This window comes from Salminus brasiliensis, chromosome 18 (genome assembly GCF_030463535.1).
Source record: "Salminus brasiliensis chromosome 18, fSalBra1.hap2, whole genome shotgun sequence".
NCBI classification, from domain to species: Eukaryota; Metazoa; Chordata; class Actinopteri; order Characiformes; family Bryconidae; genus Salminus; species Salminus brasiliensis.
In genome coordinates this window covers 14,326,973-14,351,657 of record NC_132895.1, presented here as the reverse complement: position 1 = coordinate 14,351,657, position 24,685 = coordinate 14,326,973, and the positions used below count along the sequence as shown (strand labels likewise).

The 24,685-nt window shown below is 40.5% G+C and overlaps 1 protein-coding gene across 1 annotated transcript in view; it reads right to left on the bottom strand.

Annotated features, from left to right (window-relative positions):
* Window positions 1-23,082, bottom strand: part of capn5b (calpain 5b) — a 49,989-nt gene extending 26,907 nt beyond the window's left edge. Inside the window, exons 1-2 of the mRNA XM_072662097.1 lie at window positions 22,991-23,082; window positions 12,644-12,816 (exon numbers count right to left, since the gene is read on the bottom strand). Of these exons, the coding sequence (XP_072518198.1) occupies window positions 12,644-12,808 (165 nt within the window). The 5' untranslated portion in view covers window positions 12,809-12,816; window positions 22,991-23,082. The remainder of the gene's footprint in view (window positions 1-12,643; window positions 12,817-22,990) is intronic.
* Window positions 23,083-24,685: the final 1,603 nt, after the last annotated feature.

The window sequence follows — 24,685 nt, the reverse complement described above, 5'->3', positions numbered from 1 at the left end:
CAAAATGTACCAATCCATAATTATTATGGAAATAAAGCTGCATTGTGGTTGTGATGTCACAAACATGACAACATTTACATGACCCAACCATGGTTTCAGTACCACAGGCATGACCCGGAGTGGTGTTTTATGTGACACCGAATTTGTCTATATGCCATTCCTGTGCACTACAGTGCACAGATGTTTAGGCTAAGCTAGTAGCTTCTAGCTTAATGTCCACATCTACACCAATGTTTAGACTACACACAACTAGCATCTAGCCAATGTCTACATTTACACCAGTGTTTAGGCTAAACCACTAGCATCTAGCCTACATCTACATCTACACCAAATATCTAGGCAACACACAACTAACGTCTAGCCTATGTCTACACCAATGTTTTAGGTAAGCTACTAGCATCTAGCCTACGTCTACATCTACCCCAATGATTAGGCTAAAATACTAGCATCTAGCCTACATCTACATCTACCCCAATGATTAGGCTAAAATACTAGCATCTAGCCTACGTCTACATCTACATCAATATCTAGGCTACACACAACTAACGTCTAGCCTATGTCTACATCTACACTAATGTTTAGGCTACACACAACTAACATCTAGCCTATGTCTACGTCTACACCAATGTTAAGGCTAAGCTACTGGGATCTAGCCTATGTCTACATCTAGACCAATGTTTAGGCTAAGCTACTAGCATCTAGCCTACGTCTACATCTACATCATTATCTAGGCTACACACAACTAACGTCTAGCCTATGTCTACATCTACACTAATGTTTAGGCTACACACAACTAACATCTAGCCTATGTCTACATCTACACCAATGTTAAGGCTAAGCTACTGGGATCTAGCCTATGTCTACATCTAGACCAATGTTTAGGCTAAGCTACTAGCATCTAGCCTACGTCTACATCTACATCATTATCTAGGCTACACACAACTAACGTCTAGCCTATGTCTACATCTACACTAATGTTTAGGCTACACACAACTAACATCTAGCCTATGTCTACATCTACACCAATGTTAAGGCTAAGCTACTGGGATCTAGCCTATGTCTACTTCTACACCAATGTTAAGGCTAAGCTACTGGGATCTAGCCTATGTCTACTTCTACACCAGTATTTAGGATACACACAGCTCTTAACCTAACGTCTACATCTACTCTAATAATTAGGCTAAGCTACTAGCATCTAGCCTATGTCTACTTCTACACCAATGTTAAGGCTAAGCTACTGGGATCTAGCCTATGTCTACTTCTACACCAGTATTTAGGATACACACAGCTCTTAACCTAACGTCTACATCTACTCTAATAATTAGGCTAAGCTACTAGCATCTAGCCTATGTCTACTTCTACACCAATGTTTAGGCTAAGCTACTAGCATCTAGCCTATGTCTACTTCTACACCAATGTTTAGGCTAAGCTACTAGCATCTAGCCTATGCTTAATTTTTGCATCAGGCAAAAGGTCTCACACTGTTGCTGGGCATTCCACTATTGATTACAGGTGCCAACTTGGCACATGCCATGCTAGGTACCACTTCGTATTGGCACAAATTCTAATCCTGATCTGTAGGTGCCATCTGTATTGGCACATGTCTTCTAAGACTTCGACATATGCCACTGCTGTCATGCTACGCTGAATGCACAGTACTGTAGCACATGTCATAACTGGTTAGATAAAATGTAATTTCTGCATGTGATGTCCTATTATGATGGCAATACGAAATACTGCATTGTGGGCACAGGAACACATACAAACAGTGACTTCGTATATGTTGTTATCATATATGTCATTAAGCACTATGAGTGGCTTACAACACTAGAACTGACCCTCACGAATGCCAGGACCTGGCACATATACAAGTACAAACTGGCATTTGGTATCTGCCAACAGAAACTGGCACCTCTAATAAGCAGTGGACTGCAGGACGGTTGTCTGTCTTTTTGTTGATGTTTCCAGTAATGACAGAGCAATGCGTAATTACTCATCCTGGATTTTGTTTTTAAAATATCCATTGTAGCAAAGGCTGGAATAAATATGGAGGCTAGAACCGGGTGTTTCACTAAATATAGTGCCACTACAACATCAAGCGCTGATGCCACAACAACACAGTGGCATGTGCCAGTGTCACCAAGCCCTAAGACGTTGATACCACTCTAATGTAATCATTGCTCTTCAAATATGATGCTGCTTGTGGCAGGCCAAGCAAGTATACACAGATTTGCCATAACATTAGTACCACTAACAGGTGAAGTAAAAGATTATCTTCACCTCTAGAGGCACTTGTCAACCTGAGTTGATATATTAGGCAGCAAGTAACAGTCCATCCTTGATGGTGTTAAAAGCAGGAAAAATGGGCAAGGACTTTAAAAGATCTGCTGCTTTGTTTGTCTTGGTGCCTCATTAGGCATGTGTTGGTAATGCTATGGCTGATAGGTGTATTATTTGATAGCCTTCCAATGGTTTCTTTTTTTTTTACTTCTGAAAGGGAGGACAGCCATTTAGAACAAAGATAATTTACATATTTTAATCAACAGAAAGACTGATGGGGAGATCTAACGTGAGGCATGACAAAGATAAAAGCTAACTCGGGTAATCTCTATAGATGTGTAGATGTAGACATTAAGATAAAAGCTAGTAGCTTAGCCTAAACATCTGTGCACTGTAGTGCACAGGAATGGCATATGGACAAATTTGGTGTCACATGAAACACCACTCCGGGTCATGCCAGTCATGCCAGTAATAAGGTAAGCTATATAAGGTATGTAATGCAATGTTGCTACCATGAGCGGTCATGGTTCTGTAAACCAGTCAACCAGCTGGTCCTAGCAAATAGCACACTGTGGCAGCCAATAAGGGCAGAGATCATCACTTTTTTCTTCCCTGGGTCCGCGTGTCTCATTCTGAGGTATAACAGGGTTGTAAACGGGCTTGTAAAACCGTATCTGGCCACTTCTAGTCCTAATCAAAGTCAAGTACTTTCTATGAATCTATCAAATAGCAACTTCATGAAAGCATTCTTTGGCACTTTTACTCCCACAGCATCCCATTCACTGTGGTACACAAACCACTTCCCAGACCTCAGCAGGTGGTTCTGTATTGGCCTTGCACTGCAGATCTCAAACCTGCTCTCAACAACTCATATCACACGCAGGATGTATTTTATCTCACTCCCACAGAGCGGGAAGATGAAGTCTAGGGATGTCTCAGACGTACAGATGTCCACAGTCACACACAGGAAGTAGGAAAAGAACCCACATACCATTACTGTTTGCCACTTACAGACATACAGCACGACCCTCAAGCCTCTCTGCACACCATCTTTCAATGTTCACAACGCAGGAGTGATTTTCTCACTACCTGATTCCTGTCTGGACAAGATGGCACTGCTCTCTTGATGTATGTGTGTGTATGTTTTGTCTAAAAAGGCTAAATATACCATCACTGTTAGAACAATAGTAACTTTTAATGAAAGTCAATGTAAAAAAGTCCCATTCATTTCAACAGCTGGTGCTTTTAAATCTGGAGGTCTGTCCATCAATAACCCTTTTACGCTCATAAAGGACACTTTTGCTGTTCCAAACCTGGCTAGAGGTTTAAATTAAATGTTCCAAACCTGGCTAGAGGTTTAAATTAAATGTTCCAAACCTGGCTAGAGGTTTAAACACTTTTGCTGTTCCAAACCTGGCTAGAGGTTTAAATTCCACCTCAATTGATGGTGAAGTAGAGAGGACTTCTCCCAGCATTACAGATTGAAGGGAGAGTTTGTCCAGCCTTATTATCAGCGGGTCTCACTGCCTCTCAGCACAATCAAAAAATGAACATCAGGGAGTTGCTAAGGAGTGTTTGAAAGTGGGGCAATAAAGTAATAAAGAGAAATTTCCTCTTTATTTCATAATCCATTAAGACAGATTTACAGACACAGCATAACTAAATTTCCAACCACTTGGGGGCGCACTAGTCAGGTTTGGAATTTTTGCAATTTATCAGTCTGTTTTTTTTATCAAATGCTACAAGTAGTATGTATATGAACATACTTGTAGATTTAAAAGATGCAATCTATTTGCACAAATAAAAATAGATATACAAGATGAGGATATTTTATGCATCTTGGCCTGTACATACAAAAACTGTTGTTGGTGACTGCAAACAAAGCCAAGGAAGTGATTAAAAAAAAAGTTGACATCAAAACACACGTATTGTCTGAATCTCAAATACCTGCTTATTTCCTATATAGTGAACTACATCAGCCCTAAAACAGCCCTAAAAATATTTTGACATATGAATAAATGTAAACACTGTTCTATTACAAATATACTTAAAGAGATTTAATTTAGATCACTTTGTGACTTGTGCAGTACACTACATATGGATTAGTGTGTAATTTGGCATTAAAGCTCTGCGTTTTCTTTCTTCTTTGTTCTCATGCAAGTGTTTTCAACTCTGTGTGGATGGAAATGTTTTCACAAATGAAGGAGGGGAAATGTCTGTTTGAGTGCAGACGAGGCTTACGTTGAAAAGGACCTCTCATTTATTAAGGCTATTGACATACTCACACTCAAATGACCAGGATTTCTGAAGTTATGCTCTGAATTATGGTTTCTGAGGCCGTATCTTATTTTGTTAGCGGTATTCGGCAGAATCACAATATCGAAAATCAAACCTTGACCTCAGAACTCACAAACTAAGTCAAACCCTGACTATATGTGTATCACTACACCCCTTAACTGAGATGAACTCCTTTGGATTTTCTCATATCTCATTGCCAAGTCGACCACATGTAATAAAAACAAATCAGACGCACTTGAAGTGCTTTCACATCGAGTTAGCGATCGATAGTGCACTTGTATTTCAAAGAGAATGAGAATGAATGGGAGCGCGAGAGAGAAAAAAGAGCAATGCAATGAGCTACACCATTAAACGCAACCCACCACTCCCAATATGACGACACACCCCGTAAGACGACACAGCCATTAGTAGCATCGCTCTCGCACTCCCTCGAACTGCGGTTCTGCCAGATTAAAAGAACAGAATGCAGAAAGTTGCTTTTAATGCATGCATTATTAAATGGCTTTAGATCTGACCTGTACTTCACATGTGATGTAGCTGCAAGTGGGAGTAGATATGGAAAGGTAAAGAAGCCACTGATAAGAGCGAGTGCGTGCTTCTAAACATGGATAAATGTGTGTGTGTGGGTGTGCGTTAGTGGGCTTTGAGCTAACTCAAGGTCAGTAGTGTACTAGCTCAGCGGAACAGTCACCTCTGTGAACACACACGTTTTTTTTAATCACAGTCTAAAATGGCATTCAAGGGACAACCTTCCCCTGGGGCTGGGCAGTTTCAAAGACTCTTATATGGGTGGGTGTGTATGTTATCATTATTTCTGCAGAGTGTCAGGGAGCCATGTCGGAAAAGCTGTTTAAAAATGCAGTAAATATGTAATATGAATTAATATTGCGTCCCATATGAAAAACAAAAATTGGACACTCCATAAAAAACCTCTTTTTGAATATTTAGAATATTTAGACCACAAAACTCCAACAGTCTCTAAAATGTTATCACAGAACCTCCTACTACAGTCGATGTCAAAGTACAGCTTCTACCATCAGAAAGAGAGCAAACAGGTTTCATTTTGATGGGAGGTCCTTTAGGATGTTTTTTTTTGCGACTACTAATATGCATTTATTTTGCTCTTACAGTTTGCAAAGTCATATTCACTTCGTTACTTCTGAAAATAACCTCCCTTCTCCTCAGATTTTCTGTACTCAAAATGTATGATAACAAATGCGCTGGCACACCCAGGCACACACATACACTCCTACCCAACCACTCCGCTCCAGTGGCTTTTCTGATCTCTATTAGCTGATGAACTGATGGCTTTCTGGGGCTGTTGCTAGGCCATTTCTGAGAATCAAGCCAGACTGCCAGGCCAATCAAAGTGCCATTTAGCGCTGACTTCAGAGGCCCCAGCCAGCAGCAGAGCCACAGGGCCGCTGAGCTGCAGGAGAAATGGCCCTCATGTCATATGCTCTCAGTGTCTTTCATCTTCTGCTCAGACAGAACAGAGGAGGCCGAAGAGCAACGGTGAAGAAACAGGCAACAGTTAGGAGCCCAAATGTAGATGGACAGATGGAAAGACAACAAGTGAAAAACAAAAGAGAAAAGGAAGATGGATGAAGGGATGGAGAGATTGACAATGATGAACGAGTTGGGGTGAGATTAGTTTGGCAAGGGGTCCTAAAGGTGCTGAGCGTGATTTGTGGACACTCCTTTATTTTAAGTGGATGTGCGGGCAGAGTCATTCCATTTTAATACCTTAGAGGCAAGAAACAACATAGCAGTGTCTTGATTGATTCAGCAGTGGGCATAAAGAGAGAGAGAGAGAGAGACATACACACAAGTTTATCTTGTGAGTAAAAACAGAGGGAGGAGAGGGAGGAAAAATAGAGGGAGGAGAGTGAAAAAGATAAAGTGAAAGAGAGAGAGAGAAAGAGAGAGAAATAGAGAGAGAGAGAGAGAAATAGAGAGAGAGACATACATACATACACACAAGTCTCTCTTGTGTGTAAAAATAGAGGGAGGAGAGAGAAAAAGATAAAGTGAAAGGGAGAGAGAGAAATAGAGAGAGATAGAGAGACAAAAAGAGAGGGAGAGAGAGAGAGAGAGAGAGGAAAGAATGAATGAAAGAGGGAAGGCGAAAGAGAAACAGGAGTAGAGAGAGAGAGAGAGAGAGAGAGAGAGAGACAGAGAGACATTATGACTTTTACATCCCTATTATTGAATCAGTATTGGAGAATCAGATTTTGTGCTAAAACCTAACCCAGGACTGTGTTTTGCACAAAAAAAAGAAGAAAACAAAAAACAGGAAATAATAAAATTAACAATAATAAAAATAACAACCCATATCAAAATAAAAAAAAAGTCATCAACAGCAACAAAGCTCTCATTTACACACCACCTCTTCACAAAGCTAGAGAGGTCATTAGTATTTTGGTAAAAAAGAAATTTAACGCTCAGACGTGATTTCACCAACGGCTGAAACTGACCATCAGACATCAGCCAGAACGACTTCCAAATTGCCAGTTTAGCTTGTCCAACTAAGAAATTTGATAGAGTGCACTTAAACCTCTGGCCTTTAGAATTAGTGCAGGTGAGCAGAAAGCCCAGCCCCCTGAGTGCCCCACCCAGGGGCTCAAATAGGGGAAGCAGGCCACCGTCAGAGAAGGTATGAATCACAGAGTCAGGATTATGGCAGAAGAGGCAGCGTGGAAGATGGGCTACACCTAGACACAAAATCATTGGTGGACACAGTACAATGCAGAATCCTCCAGTGAAGGTCCCCAGAACATTTGGGCAGAGGGTTTTTGTACAGGAGCTTCCATAAAGAGAGAGAGACAGAGAGAGAGAGAGAGAGAGAGAGAGAGAGAGAGAGAGAGAGAGAAGAGATGGAGAGAGAGACTGAGAGTTGATGGAGATGAGCAGACAGAAGGGAGTGACATTATTAAAGAGGCTGGAATAAGAAACAGACTAGACCTAAAAGGGCATGAAAAAAATGAATTGCACAAACCTCATCATCCCAGCTCTACTCCTCATAAAACACCCCATCATAATAAACACAGAGTAATCCTTTAGAGAGTAAAAGGCCATGATTGCTCATTCAGTCCACACCATCCTCATTTTCACTGCCTTCTAAACACAACCTAGCCTTTCTGCTTTAATACTCCGAAACTATCAAGAAGAACCAACTGAGCTCATCTAAGTATCTAAAGGGTTTAAAGGTCCATCATTTTAAATGTTCCTCAGGGATCCAAAAGAGGCTATCTTCTGTCATCACTCCACAAAACCCAATTTGGCACCTTTTTCTTTAAGATTGGACAGCAGTGTCTTCAAATGTTTATGGACACCCGCTCACCCTCTATGTCTTCTGAAATCAGGGGTATTAATAGGGAGCATCTTCATTTGCTGGATGCAGTAACAGTCTCTGCACTTCTGGAGAGGCTTTCTTAGAATGTAAAACACTGCTGTGAGGATTACATTGTACTCAGCCACGAACAGCGTGAGTGGAGTCAGGCAATAAAGTTAGATCGTCAGTTCTGGATCACAAATGCTCATCCCAAAGATATTCCAGGTTCCAGGTTCAGTGCAGTTTATCCACAGCCTCTAGAGCAAGCTTAGCATAAAGTATGGTGACCTCAAGCTCAGGTGTGGATGTACAGAGCGTCCTACTCTGGAACGCTGTACTATGGAGTTCATACAAGCTGTGTGCATGGGTGCAATGGGTTCACATTAAAGTCCTCTTGGTTCCTCTTGGTGCTGTGGTACTGCTGATGGAGTATTTGGACCCAGCATAGCTGGACCTAGTAGTGCAGAGTAGGCAGAAACAGCCATGCTGTCCGGCTCCTTTTTAGCAGTGATAAACAATAATGGGGCTTCAGAAGGGGGCTCTGCTGGGTCCCCACAAGCGAGCAACTACGTGTGTGGGTGGGTGGGTGTGTGTATGAGAAAGAGAGAGAGAGAGAGAGATTTCAGGGGCGGGCAGAGCTCCAGGATCCAGAAAAGCTGGAGAGGGAGTGAGAGTGTGGAATGATTGACTCGGACAGGCCTGACAGTCAGCCCACCTCCAGGCACTGTCGGCTGGGGAGAATGTTTTACATTTCCATCTCTTTTTTTTTAATGCAGGACTACGCAAACGTTTCCTACTACGATGCCCTACAATCTCCTAAAAATTGCTGCTGTGCCTGCGGCTCCTCGTATCTCCAGAGAATCAATGACATAACAGGCCTGACCAACATATAGGGCTTAAAAAGGAAGCATGTTATTCCAATCAGAAATGAATGACATCATGCCACTGAACAGCTATGCTTATGCAGCGAACACCACACTCTAGTTCATTGATTTCTGTGGGCTTTTTATGATCAGTATCTGAGCAGAGCTCATGTATCTCTAAGCCACACACCACCTTGGTTGAAAACACAGAGTGCTAATATAATGCAGCAACCAAGAATATGGCTATGAGCCACTCGAGGCCACATTGTAGCATTTTTTGTCCTTAAGACAGCAGCTTTAAAATCACTGAATTGAAAATAGGGTGTAATAGAGTGAATGCCATCTTGGCCATTGAAACCCCAGGCCAGAACGCTGCTGCTGCTGCTTCACTATGTTTAACTCTGGTGGAGCTGCATGAGACCTCTTCCATGAACTGCATAACACTGCATATTCCAGTCATATTTGTGTAAATCCACACTGATTAATGGAGCCTTCTGTTGAGAGCAGAGTTTTCCCAACTAATGCCCTTGGCCGCTGTGGTGGGATAGACCAGATCTTCTTGGAAACATGGATGCCCGGGCGTTCCCCGGCTAGCAATGTTGTTTTGATGCCCGAATCTGGCCACATCTAGCCCACATAATACATTTAATGATTGGTCAGATGCGGGACAAACACAAGTGGCATTAACTTAAACTGGATCAGGAGGTCAGAATTAGTGGTTGAGAGTTAGGTTGTTTTTGAATGTGACTTGGCTTGTCTGTCTGTCACTAACTCACTTTCTGACTCAAGTTTAGCAGGCTGAAGACCGTCCAATAATAAAGATGCTATCAGTACTTCAATAGTTTTTGGTGCTGCGCATTACTGACACTGTGTGTCTTTGTTAAAGTTGAGTTTTCAGAGTTCATCGTGGGAGTATATGTTCTACAAGATGTAGAAATTAAGGATTTTAAACAATTTAAAGGTAAAAAAATGCTGCAATACTAGATACATTTTACACTGACATTACTGGATACAGCAGGAAAACATCAATAGAACAATCTTCCAAGTTATCTGTGTAACTTGCCATGTACATTTTTTTTATGGCAAAATGTAAACACAGCATTAGACAGTTGTGCCATATGTAGTATTAATAACAATTACAGCAAACACGTAATCCAACAAGCACTATAATTTGTTAGAAGTAGGTGACAGTTGCAAAGCAACATAACAGTCAAAAACTGCTTCATGAACAATAACTTGGTGAATTAATGAAATTTATTACTTGGATCCAGCTGAAGCAAGTATCTTACAAAGGCTTTAAATATGGCTCAGCCAATCAGATTTCAGAGTCTGTTTTATCAACTGAATTCACAAACAGGAGCTATAGAACGCAATTACTGTGGTAAACCTCTGAGGCGTTCTATCAATTCCTAGTAATGGATGAGAGGAAGGCTTTTGAGGGTGGTTTGCTACCCTGCTCCTTAGCCTCCATTTGACTCCATTATCATAAAGATATTTTGATTACATGAGTGAACCTTTCACCACAATTCTCCACATAACAGGCAGGACTGCACTACATTTATTGCTTGTCAATTGTTATCACAATCACAATCACAATCAATTTTCACCTTATGATATGTACAGTATATACTGTATGGACAAAAGTATTGGGACACTCATTGACGGTTTCTAATAAAATCAAGGGTATCAAATAAGAGTGTATCCTGCTTTTGTTGGAGTAACTGTCTCTACAGTCCAGGGAAGACTTTCTACTAGATTTTGGAGCACGAATCCCCAAAGTATCCTAGAAGAATTGGATGGAGCACCATCATTCCAAAGAACACAGTTCTACTGCTCCACAGCTCAGTGTTTGTGGTCTTTATACCCCTCTACACCACTCCTGACATTAGGTATGGTGCCTATAGGTTATTCTGCACTACCGAGCCTTTTCTTTTGGCAGTACTTCTCTGCAGGGACTATAGGTGTGTAGGACACCTCTGCAGGACACTAATTGTGTGTACATTTGCCCATCTATTTCAGCAATGGGTGCACCTTAAAATAGCTTAATTAATTCATTAGAAGGGGTGTCCACAAACATTTGGACATCTAGTGTATCACAAATGGATGCAATTCGCAAATAAGACTTAATTAGAAATCTAATTATGCAGCCAATCACATTATTGGGTGATTTATTTGATATATTTCGCAAGGCTTACCGAATTGCAATGCTAGCATTCTGTCCATATTGTGAGAGCCTTTAACAAATCTCTATTAATTTATTCAGTTTTGTTTATTATTTTCTTATACCTAACCTTTCAAACATCCTCCAACTGTCCTTGTGCATCTTGCTGAATAATTCGACACCATGAGAGAAGAATAAATTGCTCACGGCCCACCTACTGTGTATGCTACAAGAGATGATTTAACCTACGCAGCAGGCTCTAAAGTCAAGGAGACAAACGGTCAGGGGAGAAAAGACATTTAGCAAGCGCTGGCTTCAACAAACTCCTTTAATCATCGTACACTATAGTTCAAATCACACTTTGAATACTATTAAACTAATTTGGTTGCAGGTACACAGAGGCAATGAGTATATGTGAATGGATATGCTAATCCTATGCAACTTAGGTTTCAAGCCAATATAGTGGGAAGCCAGAAGCTGTGCAAACATCAAATTTGTGTCCCCTGAAGGTATTAACGTGTTTGGCATCAATAACTACAACCAGACGGTTTCTAAAACTGGAGATCATGGGCTTTCGAGCCACAGCATCTCAGAGGGTTCACGTCAGGACTTGATCAGACCACAGCAAAATCTTAATTTGGTTTCTTTGGAACCATTTAGATGTGCACTTGCTTTTGTGCTTCCCTTCACAAGCTGATGACTTAACATTCTCCCTCAGGATTTTAAGGTAAACAGCAGAAATCATGGTTCCGTCAATTATGGCAAATTGCCCAAGCCCTGAAGCAGCAAAGAATCTCCACACCATCACACTACCACCACCATGTTTGACTGTTGGGATTTCTTTATTGTGCAATTCTGCTTTAGATGTATGCCAGACCTTTGAGTCATCAGTCCACAGAATATTATTCCAAAAGACCCAGGGTCATCTAGGTGTTTTTATGTTCTTCTTGGTCACCTTGCAACTGTCTACTATTTTTGGCCAGTCTGTTATGGTGAAATGAAGAATCCTGACCCTGCATAAGGCAAGCAAAGTTTTCAAGTCTTAGAGTTTGTTAGAGACTCCTTCGATGAGTCACTGCTGCACTCTTAAGACAAATTTTAAAAGGCTGGCCACTTATGAGAAGATTCATCACTGTTCTACGTTTTCTCCATGTGGAGATAATGGCTCTCACCTGTGGCTGACTGGAATCCCAGAAACGTATAAAACCCCTTTTCTCATACAGAGTTTCTTCTGATTGCTGTATAGTGTGCTGCTTGTTGAGACCTTTTATTTTCTTACTGAATTGATCATAAGTTTCTATTTAATCAATGTCCAGATTGAACAGGGCTCATCTAGTTTAAATGTTCCCAATTTGATTACATTTGGTTGATTGAGTGACTAAGAGGGCAATTACATTTCCAAGTTGTTCCCTAAAAAATGAATTGATGAAAAGCTGTATCTGCTGTTTATTCATGCTGCCTGTGCCTAATGTTAAATTAAGTGTGACAATCATGCAAAACAAGAAGAAACCACAAGATGTTTTCATGGTACATTTTTCGATGTTTAGTTTTTAATATTTACATTTTTTTCAATTCAATTAATTTGATAAATAAAAAATATTAGAATCCATTAAATATTTGCTTTAATAAAGCAAATATGCTTTTTTAAACTGCTTTTGAACAGCAGTGTACATGGCTGATAGGTAGAGGTTGGTGGGAGTGACTCACTCTAGGTCTTTTCCAGTGCACACGGCCGATGCGGTTGCCCTGGTAAAAGAGCGAGTCGTCCACTGCAGGGAACAAAGGGTCTTCAAACAGAGTCCCACTCTGTAAACACTGCTTCTTTAGGGTGGAGTACTGCTGCCCCTCAAAGGCCTTCACAGAGGAGAACATCCTTCACGCTGCATCCACAGGAAAGGAGAGGAAAATGGGGACAAAAGATGAATTCAAAGATTATAATAAAAAAAGGGATTTTACAACAATGACAGACCCTAAAGAGAACATTACGGATGTAATGTTTTCCTTCTGGTGTTCAAATCATTGACAAGTATGAGGTCATACCATCATAAATAATATGCTAGATAGCATCTTTTAAAATATATGACCCATTTGCATTGATATATTTCTAAACTCTACATATATTTCTTACAGAATTTGATAATTACAGCTTCCCTTTACATTTCATGAACATTTCCTGTTAAAATAGCCAACAGAAATGCTCCAAAATGACTGTGGCACACCCATTACAGTTTCTAAAATATAAGCTTGTTTTGCAGTGACAAAATAAAGTATATAGGTTCAAACTACATTGTCTCTACTAAATGGCTACTAAGTGGCATGTCTGTAATTAGAAAATGCATATTCATGGTTATTTAAACAGGCCATGATGGATTTGGTGTCTACTTTGGCATTTAACTGACCTGAGGCTGAGTTATCACCTCTTCATAGCCTGTCCCCTCTGGTGACAAATTGCTCATGTTCGATTTCAATCACAGCCCTATTATGTTTTCCCTCCCTACTCACACACCTGCCATCAATACAGACAGGATACCAAACATGCCTGTGCTTATTTCCTCAGTGCCACTCTGACTGAAAACCTAATGAAAGCCATTACTTTCCTTACGCTGTCTGATTAAGAACCATCTCTACTTAATCTTATTAAATTAGATATTCATTCTAGCAATTCAACAATTTAAACAGATCATTTTAGAATTACCATCTGGGGCCAGATTTACAAATGCTTTCCAAAATTACAAGTCTTATAAAATTAAAAGTTTCTTTCTTAGGAATGTTTTTACCAATGGTATTTATTTGAATATTATGTTTTAGTAAACATAAAGTAGAGCAAACAGCTAATCTAAAAAAAAAATGGGGCATAACGTCGGAACCATTTTTTTTCCTTATATTGACACTATCAGTACTTTAGAAACAATCTCCACTCTTGTTAAATTAGACATTAATTCTAATAATTCAACTCTTTTAACTTGTTCTTTTAAGAAAACTCTTTCTGAATTCTTACAGTCTGGAGCCCTATGAGAATGGAATTAATTTTACATGGGGAGGAGGAGTAATGTAATATTTCTACAGGACATCTGTAAAATGTATAGAAATCTCTGCATAAACAACTGAGATGGGGGTGGCTACTTGATTTACGGACTGCCGTCACCTGATGTATAACCAATCTTATAACATGCTTATAGTAATAATGAAATTTTAGTTTAGTTTAGTTTAGAAAATTAGCAGCTGCATGTTCAACTTGCATGTAGGCTATAGGCTACACATTAAATCATTTTTTAATTTGACTGAGGTTTGCCACAGACCTGAAGTCCCTGATGTTTGCACAGGGTTAATATGACCTGAGGATATTTTTTATGGCTAGTTTTACAGAAGGTAAAAGGTGCTGGAAGAATAAAAATTAAGAGAAAGGAAATTTTTTGTTTGTTTGTTTTTCTACTGATTTTAGCATCATTAATACTGTGGTAATTAATCAAATGCCGTGGACAAAAACATGTTGGATTCTTCCTTTAAAACAGAAAAATGTGAATTGAAATTAAAGTAATCCCATGAAAACCATTCACACTCACACACAACCATCCACACAAAGAGAGTCCCCCGTACAGTCCTGGCATGTTCTCTCTGGGCCCCTGCCAGACAGGCTGCATTGGTTTCCTGCAACACTATACATTTTCACTGGGGTGGTTTTCGGTCCTTGCACACATCGATCTGATCATTACCTTCTGAGAAGAAAAGACAAGAGGGGACTTTTTTCCATAGCCATAAGTGGCTAGCAACGAATTCCAGTTGCCAGGGAGATATGTTGGCGGGATGAAGCAAGACGGTCCTCTAATCTCGTTAGTCTTAGGAGTACACGCTCTTGCCGGCGGGCAGCGGGACAGAGGCAGGCCATGCAGAGGGAACAGCACCTGCTCAACAGATCCTTCACTATTATACCAATGCAATGTTGTCCCTGTGACGCCTGCGCTCTGCTGCTGCTCTTCAAATGCAGGTCAGGCAGGAACATGACATCATACGCTGCTGCAAGTCATCTGGGCCACTACTACACTAAACCAATTCCCAGAAGGTAAATTCATTTACTGTGCGTCTTGCGCAATGTATCAAACGTCCAATGCTTTTCCAATACTGTGAGATAACAAACAATCCAGTCCATGTAAACGCATACACTTCCATTACTTTTCAATCCAGGCAAATCAACTTGTGCATGATAATATGACTCAGATGGGCAGACACAAGCCGATTAGCATATCTAACACAGTTTTATACAGTAACATGCGTGACTGCATGCTCCTAAAAAATCAGCATAACCCATTCTGTAGACGTTTTTGAACACAGAGTGATGAATGTCAGTTGATACTGTAGCCCCATGTCCTCGCTTCACTGTTAATCTCTTCAGAAGTGTCTGAATAAGGTCATATTTAAATAATTGAGTGACTTTATTTGATAATTAAAAGGTTTTGTACAAGGAATGGCTATTTCAGTTATGTCAGTCCCCCACAGCCCTTCAGCAAGGTCTTTCATTATGATCCAGTTGGCAGCTAATGGGACCTGGGTCTCAAACCCACAACCCTGTGAATAACCACCCAGTAGGGTTGTGTATTGACAAGAACATGGCGATACAATATGTATCAGGATACAGAGGTTCTGATTCAGTTTACTGCAATATACTGTGATACTGGAAGTGTAACGAGATATTGACATTTTTTTAAATTAGATTTTAGGTAAACTGTCATAGTCTAAAAACATCATCATAGGCATAAAACTATTAAGTCTACTGCTTATCTAATTAGTAAATTAATCAATCAGTAAATCAAAACTTTTTTTAACAATGCAACTTTTGATTTTTGATAATTGACATCATATGAGGATATTTCAATATATTGATAATTTCTTACACCCCTACAGTCCAGTGCCCTAACCACTGAGCCACCACAGTCCCAGAAACAGAAGCTTTACCCAACTGGGAATCAAACCCAGGCCGTCACAGTGTAAGGGCAACTAGTATAACATCAGGGAAACAAACAAACAACAAAATCTGACATTTGAATCAATAAACCATTATTCCATTAATACCACTCAATCTTTATAACTGCACACTACCACATTAAATGGTATGTCAAACAGTATGCCACCATTAGAAGTGCATTAGTAGAGTATGTATAGTACTGAAGTATGTGTTTCCGCCATTTATTTTAAAGTCAGTGAATATAATAAAGCATTTTCCTTCTGTGCCGAGACGCATTTCTGAGTGAAACACAATAACTGAAATTAACCATGAACCAAAAACATGAACTAATAAACTAAAAGCCCAAATTCCAAATTTGAATTGACTTTAATGCAAATCAGCACGGCAGTGCCTCTTTAATCAGCGACTTCCAACAGCATTTCTTATTTTCCGCAATAAAATCCCAAAGTAGACCACAAAAGGACACTGACATTTGGCTTAAATCTTACACTAAGAAACACAGTGACAAACAGAGAAGTGCTAATCCTCCACTACCTTAACACTACTAGCCTAGCCACACCGTAACTTACTGTACTTCATATCTTTATTCTGAAAAACAGGGTTCTCTGGATCCTCTGAATTATAAGCTTGTTTAGACTAAAACATGTGAATGATACTACATCTATGCATAGTTAGACACCAGCTTCTGGCAGGGTTCCTAAGGAAACTTATCCCATTCCTTATACAACCACCTTCTTCAAATACCCCCTCCAAAGATTTTCTATGAGGTTCAAGTCAGTCGACTATGACGATCACTCCAGAATCCTTCAGGACATTTTCTTGAAGTTATGCTTGGAATAACTGTCCTGTTGCAAGGCCCAATGATGCCCAAGCTTTAGCTTCCTCAAAAAGGCATGGTGTTTTCTCCTAGGATTTCCTTATATTTGATTGAATCCATCTTACCCGCCACACTTTCCAGTGGGTTTCCAGTGACAGAGGAAGCAAAGCAAAGCAGCACCCGAGGCTCCCCAAGCCACAGCTATGCTTCACTATAGACATGGTGTTCTTTTCAGTGTATGCTATCATCTTCCTCCTCCTTACAGCCTAAACTGCTGAACATATTCAAAAAGTTGCTAATAAACCTAATTTACAATAGGGGTTCAAAAATTTCAAATGCAACTGTCACATCAGCAGCTTTACTCAAGCCAAAGAAACGTAAGCAGCACAGTTGTTACAGCTTGCTGGTTTGTTTGGGGGTATTTTGTTAAGGTTGTCAGTCTTATGATCTCTGTTCAGTGCACAGCAGTGTTAGCTTACATGCCTTTTTTTTTTTTGCAAAATTGCAAATTTTGCATTTGTTAACAACCTCATAATTCATAGGATTCAGTGTCTGTCGGGGTGAAATGTATATAGGACAGAAAAGTATCAGAGTTTGGAAAGAAAACTGTAGTGTCCTTTTATTTTTGTCATAGGACAATCTATCTTAAAACTCCTAATAAAACACAGAATTAGAGCAGGGCAATATGAAAATATTTTATCGTATCATAATTAATTTGTTATCGTGGTACAAAGTGTATTGTGGAAATCATTATCTAATTAACTAATTATCTGCACGTTTCATTACAAAGTGTAATGACAGTGTATGAAAGAGTGTACTCAGTCTTATTTAACTCAATGGCGTGCAGCATATTTTGAGTAAAAATTATGGTACTCAGTATGGGACAGTATTTGGATAACAGTTTTTAAAATGCCACGCTGTTGGTGCATTTTGTATATATGCCAAAATATTGTGATAAATATTTTATATCGTAAAATTGTTAAACTATCGTAAAAATATTGTGATATAAACTTTTTCCATACCGCCCAGCTCTACACAGAATAACTACATAATTCTTCTAAATCTGGTTCATCCCTATTTTTGTATTTGATTTAGAATATTTTTGCTTTGGTGTCTTCAGTATAATATTAAGTGATCAGACAATTTTTTAGTGCAATTAATAATCTATTAATTATATCTAATATCGTGACAACACTAGTATAAGGATAAAAATTAACTGATTTTTATTGGAAGGCCACATCGAGCACAGTTTCAGATTGTGTGTGTTACACAAAGGTCTAATGAATTTCAGATATTTTGGGGAGCTGATTCCCCTGTGCTTCCCTCTGTGTGCTTGAGGTGTGTGAAATACATAGGCAGTCTGTCAATCACAGCTCTTTCAGGGCTTTGTTGGAGAGTGCCGGAGCTGCAGTGAATTATTCATCTCCACTCCCAGGCCTCCGGTCTGATTAATTATGACTTCAGCTCTTCGTCCACTGCTTCTGCACTAATGACAAAATATCTGACTGATGTCATTCTGCAGTCTCAAATCTTCCTCATGAGGTATTTTTGAAGGCACATGCAAGGGGGCAGTTTGGACAACGTGCTCCATACAGTCTGAGATGATTTCAAACCTTGCTTATGCTTAACAAAAAAAAACGCCTTTAACTTTTGTTTGTTTGGATCAGATAACAGTTTTTGAGTCATGGAATGGATCATTTTCGGATAAAGCAAAAACGAAAAAAGGGAGTATTTTGTGTTTAAGTATTTGTATTAATTACTTATTTTTACATGTTTTTTTGTTTGTTTGTATTAGTGACTTTTATTTTGGCATGGTCTGTTTGTTGGTTTTTATTAGTTTGCCATTTTTATTTTTACTTTAATTATATCCTATTTTTATTTTGTAAGTATGTATTTTTTTATTTTAATGTTCCACATTAAAAGTTCACAGTGAAGTCTGTTGTTCTGAGGTTGACTCCCTTGAAGATTTCTCCTTTTTACACTCAGCCCATGTCCATATAAGACTCCCAAACCTCACACTAATAGAACTCTGCTCTCCACTCACACACCACCATTATGGAACTACAAATGCCTGGCCGTGTTGCCTTTTGACTCTCATGGCACAATGTGTATAAACTGTAACGACTGTTTCCACGCGCTTCATTCAAGTGACAGACAGCTGCTCATATGTGCTGTTTTCCACACTGCTAAATTTGGGCAATTAATCAGTGGTTCACATGCGCCCCAAACTGTGGAGGGCAATCCGCACGGATCACAGATTATCCACTAACCGTTACACCACTATGTGTATATCGCTACTGTCCAATGAAAACCATAAATCTCCATTTTTGCCCATTTTTAGTTTTCTCCATCATTTGAACCCTGCTTTGTACACTATGTAAATGGTTCTGGATGAACAGACAAATAGAAATGCTCTAAATTACTTGGAATAAACTTTTATTTTACATCAACCTTCATTCAAGGTAAAGAGCAGTTTTGCCTACTCTTATAAAGTCACCGTTTTGGAGATACATGTTTTTCATTGGACAGCATTGTTATGCTGTTGTCATTTCCAACTTGCCTATATTAATAAGCTACGACAACACAGTCCAGCTCCAGAGGTGTAAGAGAGTCAACATTGTCAACATGTAGTGACTTTAAACCAGCATTGCTCATGTTTTTAATACTCTGAATTGCATTTTTGCAACACTCTGTGAAGCTTGTCCAACCTAGTAACAGCTGCTACACATCAACACATTTGCAGTCTCTAGACTTGTTGTTCTGTTACTAAGGTTGGGACTTCTTACCTAGTAACTACCATACATAATTAAATATCTACTATATAAGCATAGGGGTCACATTCAGACCCCAACATTTTGCTGATAAAGATGATAAAAGGGATGACTAATCGACTTCATTTCTTTCTAATTCTCAACTTTGCATCTGCTCCGTCTTTTGATACAGGATTAAGAAGCATATGTTAACTGTGGTTTTCATGCTAGTGGTGCTGGGCTGACTTTGACTCCATTGCAGTCTTGACTGGAGCACCTGGGGAAATGAAAGCAGTGCAGTGGGAAGCCAGCGTGGCAGATGGTGCCGGCCTCATCTCGTCACTGGCTCGTGACATCAGTGAGACCACTTCACATTTACATGCTCTCTCTCGCTCGCTCTCTCTCTCTCTCTCTGTCTGTCTTTCCATTGCTCAGCTCAGGCCACAGGTAGGGAGTGCTGAAGCTTACGGGTGGAGATTACACTCATGGGCCTTAATACCAAAAGTGAAGGCCGAGTAGCAGCTACTTAAGAAGCAGGCAGTTAGCATTGCCTCACAGACACTAAACGGTGGCCTCATACTGTACATTTTGACACACACTGTGGAAACACCACACTGATCTAGAAGGTTTTAACCCCTTACAGTTGGACCCTTTCTCAGTAATAACGGTTCTAAGTGTGGGAACTCGAATAATAGTAGTCTGCAATTACTGTACTACTACTATATGTATTACTAGTGCTATTATTCTGCCATCATCACAACCAGAACTAGACATACAGCACTGCTAGCAAGTCTGTAAACCCAATTTTCTCTATTTCTGTATACATTTGTTATGAAATGTGACCAGATCTTCCATCTAATCCCTAAATGTAGATCAAAATAACCCAATAGGATAAATAATGCAAAAACATTACAGTTTGCATTTACTGACTAAAACATTAAATTACCATTAAATATTGTTGTCGGAAAAGGCTTGAGTGAAGTTGTTGAGGAATGACATTTCAGCAGCCCCCCCTAACTATTTTTAATGTCTCATATCTGGTCTTCTCCACACAGGTTTATGGAAGTGTGCCATGTTTTAATCAAAGGAGATTCCTAAGAACCTCCAAACAAGAATTATTGATACTCACCATGCCATAAACTTACAAAATAATTTCTAAAGAGTTTAGCCTCCACCAAGCCACCATAAGGCAGATAATACATAAACACAGGACATTCAGCACCTCTGTTACTCTCCCAAAGACTGTCTGTTCAGCAAACATCCCTCCAAGGGTGCGGAGAATAATAGCACGAGAAGGGTAACGTTTAACGGTCCACAGGCCTCTCTTACACTGAGTAATGTCAGTCTTCATGAGTTCACCATCTGGCAAATACTGAACAAGAACGGTGTACAAGGAAATACACCAAGAAGGAAGCCACCATTTTCCAAAAAGAACCCTGCTGCCTGTGGGAGGTTTGCTCAAGACAGTGTGGATGAGACTGTTTGGAGACAGATGAATCCAAAATAGGCTTTTTTGGTTTAAATGAACTGCATTATGTTGGGCACAAAGCAAATGCTGCATTCCAGCATAAGAACCGTATCCCAACTGTGAAGCATGGAGGTGGCAGTACCATTGTTTGGAGCTACCTACGTCTCTGCTTTGGCAACAGGTTGGCTTGCCATTACTAATGGACCTGTAAATTCTGAATGTCAGGGTATCTGTCTGTGAACTGAAGCTTAACCAAAGGTGGACCATGCAGCAAGGCAATGACCCTAAACACACAAGTAAACAATACAAATGGTTAAAAGCAGAAGAAATGTAAGATTTTGGAATGGCAAAGTCCAAGTCTAGACCTTAGACCAATAGACAAGTTGTGGAACAACCCAAAAACAGCAGTTCATGCCAGAAAGCCCACCAACATCTCTGAGTTAAAGCAGCAATGGGCCTATAATTCCCATTAAAAACCCATTGCAGGATTGATTTTTTTTTTTGCAGGTTTGTCTTTTTGCATGTACGTGTCAGGTTTGCGTGCCATGTTTAAATCTAATGTTGTATACATGCTATGTTTTGGTATATTATCCCTAATAGTCTACAGTCTATCTATCCATGTATTCATCTAAATAGTATGTTACAGTATAATTGATAGTACTTACTAAACTAAACTTACTAACTGAATAACGAGGCTGATGTTTAAGGGGTTAAATTGGCTGTAAGATGCTGGTGTCTTGGCCAACAGTGAGGCGTTTACCCCCTGCTTTAACTCACACTCTCTCATGGCTAGCTTACAGACCGCATGCTCATAAAACTTTACAAGCAGACTGGCAAATTGACGTGGTTTAGGGTCTTGGCGTTACACAGAGTGGGACTAAATGGTATTTTAGTCTGCAAATAAGCGTGTAGGCCCACACAGATACTGTGAACTCTGCAAACAAGGTCCTGTGGGACAGAGAGGCTGTTAACCGCTCAACACACCGGCCACAGAGAGAGACAGAAATGGAAAGAAAGAAAAGAGAGATAGATAGATAAGTAAATAGAGGGGGGTGGGGGGGGAGTAAAACTGGCGATAAAGAGGGATGTGAAGAAGAGATGGAGAGATGGAGAGTTAGAACATGAGAGAAAGCACAGGGGGTAAGTATAAGAAAGCAAGCGAGTCAGAAGAGAGGAGGCACCGGTTGGCATTAGAGAAGAAAGGAGTGCACCAAAGAGCTGGGTAGAACCCCCTCCTCCCATCCCCCACCCACTCCAGCTCAGGCTATCCCAGCCCTGGCACTGCAGCCACTGCATGAATGCATATGTCATCTGCCCTGCATGCCCAGGTCCTGCCCTACTCCACAGCCCTTCAGCCTCCACACCTCAGAGAGCATCCCAGCCTGGGCCGTAAACACCATAACTATACCAGAATGGTGGAACTTGGCTTGAAATAAGAGAAACCAAACCACAGCTTTGAGATACAGCATGGTACCAAATACCAGAACTGTTATGGTCACCACAAATGTCTTCATTCTGGTTCTATAATGTAGAAACACAAACACAGACCAGTGCACTGGGTTAACACTGATCCCAGATGTAAATCTGTGCCTATGGTATTTTGGGCCAGTCTGAATCCAGAGGCTTGCACACCTAGCCCACAAGGGCTGCGTCCGCCTGTGGCCAAACTTATTGCAAGGCGCGTGGGTGTTGGTCAGTCACACCTTTTATTAATGCAACTGGACACTTTGGCAAGTCTTTCAGCAGCTCAGAAATAGCGGTCAAATAGCACTATAGCTATAAGCACCTATAGCCTCTATGTGCTTGCAGAATGGACACAGCACACTGCATTTGCAATTGCATTCCCTTCTGTTGCATTTCTATGATCCCTCCTGGTCACCTGCATGCTTAGCACGAAGCCCTATCGCCGCGTGCACGACGCCTGACGGTAAATAGAGTAACCAAGTGGACGTAAATCAAACGTGAACGAGCCTTCTCCAGATAGCACCTTCCAGTCTTGCATTCTGAAAGCTGGACGTGGGGAATCAGCGTAACGCCGTGCGTCCGTGCGTAAAGGTACCTGAGCACAGCTCCAGTCCCGCGGTGGCGTTTTCTTTCCGCTCCTCCTCCGGGGATCCAGCAGCTGCGAGCCTCCTCTTTCTCCTCTCTCTCTCTCTCTCGCTCGCTCTCTCTCTCGCTCTCTCCCTCTTCCCCACTCTACCTCTCTCTCTTTCTGCGACGCACTGCTTGCTATATCCGCCTGCAGATCAGCACTCCCGCGCAGGGAGGGGCCTACGAGCCTCTCCATCTGAGCATGTGCAGAACAGATGGGCTCACACATATGCACAGACACACACACACACACGCGCGCGCGCGCGCGCGCACAAATGCCCCCACGAAGGCGAATCCTATACAAAAAGGAGTAAAAAAGGTTCTGCTCTGAAGAACGCGTTTGGTTCCCTAAAGTATCTTTAAGTAGATGGTTCTTTAATAAATGTGTGTGTGTGTGTGTGTGTGAAGGATCTTTATAAAGTATACTAAGTGTAGCATATTGTAAAAGCTCTATATACCACATCTTTACCTCAGAACTGTGGTTCACGATTTCAGTTGTTGAGATGTAAACAAGTCATTCATAGTTTGATTGGAATCATCCATTAAAGAGAAAGTATATATATATATTTATATTATATTATATATTATATATAATTTCTCTTGAAATTATATGAATAATTTCCCATCAAATCATGAATTTACAGTATACATGAATCATGGGCCTGATGGGCCTGTCGCCTGTTTGGTTGTCTTCCTTTTTTTGGACAACTTTTGGCAGGTACTGACCTCACAAGACCTGCCTGATGTTTTGGAAATGTTCTGATCCAGTGATCCAGTTGTCTAGCCATCACAGTTTGGCCCTTGTCAATGTGGCTCAGATCTGAGCCACACAGACCTGCCGCCTCAAGACGCCACTGTAGATGAAGATAACCAACGACTTTCAAGTCCCCCATCAGTGGTGCTAATATTTGGGAGTTTTGGTAAAGCAGTGCTTGATTATGATGGAATTTGGGGCATCCAGCAGAAGTCTGTAACTAAGCATTGTTCTTCAAACTAGCTCACAAGATCTCAGCTACTTTACGGTGTGTGTGTGTGTGTGTGTGTGTGTGTGTATACAGTACTGAGTTGAGTGTTTTTGCTTGTGAAAACTCCAGATCACATCAGAACAGATAAAGCAAACATACATACAGTAGAAAGTAAGAAGAATGCAATGCAGGTAAAGTCACTGTCGCATAAAACAAATCCACTCAGCCTGGCTTGAAACCAGGTAAAAGGCAGTCTGTCTCAACTGGAAATATCATCCTTACTCACATGTCTCATAAAAACTGTCGCTGCTTGAGCAAGCTGACAGCGTACATGGAACCTGTTTCTACAAGTCTGAAGGCTGGCTGTGGAGTGTACTGAAGCAGAAGACAGTTTAAGCAAACCCTTACACAATCAGCACCACGGACAGCTCCCATAAGAAGCCTGACAGTTCCAGCTCATCCCTGTCCAACGCTCTTAGAAAAAAAGCTTCCTAAATGGTTATTTAAATATACATCCACTGTATGGCTCTTTAGGGACTTGTGCTGTGATATCTGATGTGTAAGCAGCTCATGATAAAGCACTCTCACCTCCAGCTGGGCCTACTCTAAATCAAAACACTCATATCATTCTTAAAACAAATCACAGAGTTTTCTGGATGACATAAATAGCAGACATCTGGTGGTGCTCACTGGAGCAA